This window comes from Prionailurus bengalensis, chromosome A1, assembly GCF_016509475.1.
Source record: "Prionailurus bengalensis isolate Pbe53 chromosome A1, Fcat_Pben_1.1_paternal_pri, whole genome shotgun sequence".
Taxonomy (NCBI): domain Eukaryota; kingdom Metazoa; phylum Chordata; class Mammalia; order Carnivora; family Felidae; genus Prionailurus; species Prionailurus bengalensis.
This window is the reverse complement of record NC_057343.1, coordinates 29,655,264-29,661,528: the sequence shown is the minus strand read 5'-3', so window position 1 is coordinate 29,661,528 and position 6,265 is coordinate 29,655,264. Positions and strand designations below refer to the sequence as shown.

General features: G+C 35.7%; 1 protein-coding gene across 1 annotated transcript in view; it reads right to left on the bottom strand.

Moving 5' to 3' along the window:
- Positions 1-2,659: 2,659 nt before the first annotated feature.
- Positions 2,660-6,265, bottom strand: part of SUGT1 (SGT1 homolog, MIS12 kinetochore complex assembly cochaperone) — a 43,502-nt gene continuing 39,896 nt past the window's right edge. The window contains exon 13 of the mRNA XM_043579970.1: positions 2,660-2,785. Within this exon, the coding sequence (XP_043435905.1) occupies positions 2,684-2,785 (102 nt within the window). The 3' untranslated portion in view covers positions 2,660-2,683. The remainder of the gene's footprint in view (positions 2,786-6,265) is intronic.

The window sequence follows — 6,265 nt, the reverse complement described above, 5'->3', positions numbered from 1 at the left end:
AAACCATCCTTTCTCTCCATTTCCATATAAAGAAAAAGAAAACCAATTATTTTTTAAAGTGGCCTGTAATTACCATGTTGAAGACTGAACTTTGTTATAGCTGGCAACCAAATCTGAAGGAGTTGGGACACAGACAGAAAATTATCAAAATGGACTCTGATGTTTAAACTGTGGTACAGCCATCTAAAGAGATTACTTGATAGAAGAGTTCAAAGGAGTAGATTATCCCATTCAAAATTCTTTGAGGATAATGTGAGAATTCTGGGAAGTCAAATGATTATAAAAATCAGGAGAACAGATGAAGAATCTAAGGTTAAGAAAAAAATGTATTCCAGGACTAATCCTTAGAAAAGAAAATAAGAAATACTAAGAGAAAAAAAAATGTATCTTCTGAACAAAAAGTTAACCAGAAAACTAAGAAAACCAAATTTAAGAACTGAAAATGGAAATCTAGAAAGAAAGCAAGACCAGTTAATAGCTGAGAATATAGAGGATAAGGATAAAGAGATTTTTAATTGAAATGGAGGGTTGCTGTTGTTTTTTTAACTTCCTGGAGGCTTATAAATTCTCATTATCTAGAATGGTGAAAGAGAAACAGTACTCCAGAGTGGTACCTTATGCAGCAGTCTCATCCACTTCTCAAAAGTCCCTTCTTTACCCATAAATCTAGTGTACTTGTTTGAACCAGATCCATTTTATAATATAGTCATGTATATTAGGAACTCCATTTGGCTCAGCAAAATCCTGAATCCCAAACATTAAGCAAAAGTAGTCAATAGACAAGCGTACTTTAGATACAGTCAGTATACCTTTTTAAAGTACAAGCAAAACTAGTACTAGAATTCTATTTTAAAACAGCCTCTATTACAACAGTGTCCTTGCTAAGAGAGAAAAAAGTTGCCCTTTAGTGGCAAAAATGTTTCTTATTTAGAATCATGGACTTTTAACTCTAAGACGCTAAAGATTATTTACAAATAATGAAGACAAAGACAGGCTAAACCTATTGAAGATTATAAAGCGACTTGACAGAGATTTGCTGGAGCTAGGACTCTTGTCTCTGGTGTAGTGCTGTATGGCCAACTTACGACATCTGTAGCAAAGCCTCCCTACCCCTTAGGACTAATGGTATACTGAGAAACTCTGACATACAGAATACTAAAACTACTATCAAGTTTCCTCAAGGTGAAAATGTTATAAATTCACGCAAGAACTTAATTTTACCTTTCCTTCAATACTGAAGAACAAAAAAAGTAGTCTGTAGCTGTAAGTGGGCAGAAGGACAAGTAAAAATTCCCAGGTGCTTACATGAGCTTGTGTAAGGTTTGGGCAAGGCTGGTTTATCACGCCACCACCATCCTCATGAATCCTGCTACATTTCAGGTCAAACAATTAGATGGAAGGGACTGAATTCCCACTCTTCTGAAAGTTGAACCAATGGTTGATTTGCCTCCTGTTCACCCTATCCTCAGCTATGAGGGCCCAGTAATGCCTTGTGCCACATTGTGAGACCTGAGAGACACCAACCTCTATGGAATTATAGTTAACAATTATGGTCAGAAAGCAAAGTCAGACCTACATGTCACCAATGGCCTACACTCTGTAACAGCTTAGACTGCAAAGTATTTTAATCATAAAACACTATTTTTCTGTCTCAAAACTATTTATAATGAGTTCCATAATTCTTTCATCAATAATTTTCTCTGTGCTAGATTATAAGCTCTTTGAAGTTAATGATCATGTCTTTACCTTTTGTATTCTCATGGTATCTATTTACTCTAGAAACAGAGTACATACTAAATGTATACCTGTTAATTTACTCTCTCAGCAGCTACCCTAAACCACAGAAACCAAAGTAACCATGGGGACATGAGAAGGACTAATAAAGAAAAAAAATACACAAAAACAAAAAAAACAAAACCCCAAACCAAACTACCAGTTATTTCAGGACTCCTGATGTGGCAGGAAAAAAAAAAAAAACCCAGCAAGAAGGTAAGTTGGGCTTTCCTAAATCACTATTTGGCCCAATTTCACAGATTATCCTTCAACACAGATAAATTTGCAGCATGTTAAACTCAGGTGTCTATGTTTTAGACAGAAATTTGGAAAGGACGGACCAAAATCTCAGTGTAATTACAAATATTTCGCATATAACCAAACAGGAATTCCCTGTGATAATTTCTCAAAGTTCTCATTAAAAAAACTTAAGAAAAAGGTAAATAAACCAAACAACTTCATAGAAAAATTGTATTTACAACTCCATCCAAAAGCAGTTTTTAAAAGCAAACAATGTAACACTTGAAAAAAATCTATGCTCACCCAAAATTGCCAAGTCTAATAAATATTAACGTAATACTTCATCAAAAATAAGGCAATAACCCAAGATATTCATTAATGATTTCTCCACCTTCCATAACTAGGTAGAACTACTCTATCTAGTAGCAAATGATACTTCATTTCATTTCAGCATGTCTGAAATCCTTAAGGACAAAAGTGATAAAATAGGATCTTTCTTCTTCATTAGACTCTTAGAACACTTGAAGGAAAATAATTTCTAAAGCACAAAGAGGTAAAGAGGTAAAACCTTTCAAAAAGATACTCAGTGTTCAAAATTCAAGAATGCAATATTAATACACAATGGGCATTAGGTGAATATATGCAATACAGTGATAGCAAATTAATTTATTTAGTACTTTTTCCATTCCATATCATCAGGAGGATTGATTTCAACTTTCCTTTTACCTACATCAGACCAGTTGGTACTCAAAACTGTACCACCAGACTCCATCTGCAATAAGAAATAAAAATAGATTAATCTCTGGACCATATAATCAAAATAGTATTTTTCTAAAAATGTTCCAAGCATAGAGTTCCAAATATAAGCTGTGTTTGTCACAAGATAAACACAAGATATCACTTTGATTTAATCTTATGCTTTTCAGAGAAGTTAACCATGTTCTCCACAACCTAAGAAGGAAACTCTAAAGTAAGGTAGAAGCCATCATGTTCATACACACTGTCTTATTTCCTTCTGCTAATCAGCACTGAGGCATAATGTGGAAAATCTACCTTCTGATGAAAATACAATTGGCTCCCAAAGAAAATTCTTAATCTCTTTCATTAAAGATAGTAGAGACCAGGCAAAGTAAACTCTTTCGATAGTAGCTGAACAGAACTTTAAGAGACCCTTCTTAAAGCTCTGTGACAATATATACCAGGGAACATGGAATTTTTTTCAAATCACACACAGGTACTTAATATCAGTATCTCAGTAGAGAACCGGTTATCGATTTACCATCTACAGAATATACCTCCTACTAACAACCCTAGCATATTCATAAATACATTTCAAAAAACTTCTAGACATTTGTTATCTTAATGGAATAAAAATTCATCGACTTGGATCAGAGCAAAAAATGTGAATTATTAAAATCTAAACATTTTTACAAAACCAGTTGTGTTGCTAGCAAATGTATAAAGTTATACAATTACACTGGAACCTTGATATAACCCCATGCCCCACACTCTCTGTCAAGCTCTCTTACATGGGTTCCTTTGCATGGAATATTCTCCATCCCAGCTTTCTTTCTATTCTTTAGTTACTCTCTAAACATGACCTATCACCATTTCTCTGTGGCCTCATTTGACCCTAATCAGGACTCTACCCTTGTAGGATTTGTACTCTGCATGAAAATAGTTACCATTAATATAATACACATCCCACTACTGTTAGAATTTTAAGGATCTGATTTCTTTTATACCTGCTTCCCACCCTTGGTTCCAACTAAAGCTGAGAGCTCCTACAAAGCAAGAAAACTATCTTACCAACACTTATATACTAGATCTAAGCACAATCGTTGAGCACATGGTAGGCTTCAAAAAAAATACTGATACCTATTGTTTGTAAATGGTATGTTTGTAAATGGTCTGCATGTGGGAACAGACCTATACTTGAATCAAACTACATGGTGTATAATGCGTATTTCAAGTAATGCCTTCTTTCATTAGGATATAAGTGCTTGTAAACATATGTTAGCAGCATATGGGAAGAGCCCTGTGCTTATCTCACTAAACTACACTGTGTATAAACTGTTGTTCAAGTAACATCTTCTCTCATTAACACAAACCCACTAACACCCTAAATCCCAATCCTAACCCCTAAACCTAACCCTAAAACCCAAACCCTAAACCTAACTCTAACCCTAAATCAAACCCTCTGGAGAGTTCTCTAAACTTCGGGATATAAGGAACATACTCTCACCCTGCCATAAACCCTAACCTAACCCTACATCTGAGGAAAAAAAAAAAAAGAGAAAGTAGTGGTATATATACAATGGAGTATTACTAAGCCATAAAAAAAAAAAGAATGAAATCTTGCCATTAACAATGACACGATGGAGCTAGAGAGTAATATGCTAACTGAAATAAGTCAGAGACAAATACCACGTGATTTCACTCATTATTTGAAATTTAAGAAACAAACCAAAGAGCAAAGGGGAGAAGAAGAAAAAAAAGAGAGAGAGGCAAACCAAGAAAACAGCCCCTTAACTATAGAGAACAAACTAACGGTTACCAGAGGGAGGTGGGTGGGGGCATGTGTTAAACAGGTGGTAAGGATTAAGGAAGGCACTTGTGATGAGTACCAGGTGTTGAACAGAAGTGCTGAATCTCTATTTTGTAAACCTGAAACTGATATTGCATGTATGGTAACTGAAATTTAAATAAAAACTTAAAAAAATAAATAAATACAAACTTTATTATTATTATTTTTTTTATTTTTGAGACAGAGACAGAGCATGAATGGGGGGAGGGTCAGAGAGAGAGGGAGACACAGAATCGGAGGCAGGCTCCAGGCTCTGAGCTGTCAGCACAGAGCCCGAAGTGGGGCTCGAACTCGTGAACCACGAGATCATGACCTGAGCCGAAGTCGGACACTTAACTGACTGAGCTATCCAGGCGCCCCGTTAAATACAAACTTTAAAAAGAAACAAACTACTCCTAAAAAGACTACAGAAAGATTTAATTTGAAATTTGATATTTACTCAAGACATCTGTTTCCCCAATTTAGCATTTCCCTCTGAGTATTTTATACATGTTGGTCTTTTTGTCCCAATTAGACTGGGAGATCAGAGTCTATTTTGTTTGTTTTCCCATAGCACGTGGTATGTTCTAGGTCAATGCTGACAAAGCGTGGCTTGTTTTATGGGTGTAGATGGTTCAATTACTACTAGCAAAGCCTCTGTATGAAAATGGATGCAGATTCTATAATCTTTGAAATTTTACACACTATTCTGTCCAGCACACTCTTAAAAAAGTCAATGTTGAAACTGACTTCTCTTCCTGGGGACACAGGGTAGATGTACTTTAGCCAACTCTTCCCATAAAGTACTATTAAAAATCTCTGACATTATATATATGTAAACAGACATAAGAAAACTCTAAAAGATGAAGGGAAGTAAACAAATCAGCTAGGGACCTTGGGAGCCAGGGAACAACATAATATGGTGGTGAGTCTCTGGGTTTTCTTTTTTGTCTCATGTCTTACAGTTGCTGCTGAAGAAGCTGGAAACACTAAGAGGCACAAATAAAGCTCCAACAAAAACCTGATTTCTCTAGCAAAAAAATTAGACAAAAAGACCACTTAGGAAGACAGAAAAGTTTTAGACTATAATCACTCCACTGCAGCTAAACACCACAGATAAAAACTATGGTTCCATTCCCACCCAAGGCCAGCAAAGGCTGAGTGGGAAGCCTAGACTTCCATCCATGCTGGGCTACCATGAACCCACCTCCTCTGCCACCTGTGGTGGCAGTGAAAATCACATAGATATAATATCTATCCCATTGCCAACAGTAACAAGGGGATGCCTGAGATGTATAAGGAGGCTGATTAGGGTATCTGGATTTCTACTTCCATCTAGCAATAATAAAGGGATGCCCTCCCTTCCTCTGCCAGAGCGGATGGGCAAGAAAGCCAACTGAGATGGGGGTGAAATAAGATCCGGTTGCACAGCAGAACATGAAAATGTCCAGGTTTCAAATGAAAATCACTTGTTGTTGGTAAAAAAAAACACCAAGAACCAGGAAACTTTCATACTTTTTTTTTTTTTTAAAGGCAATCAATAGATGCTAATGTTGAGATGACAGAAATGTTAAAATTATCTGATAAAGATTTTAAAGTAGTCATAGTAAAAATGCTTTAACTGAGAATTATGAAGTTACTTGAAAAAAATAAATAGAAAAACTCAGCAAAGAAAAAAAGACACAA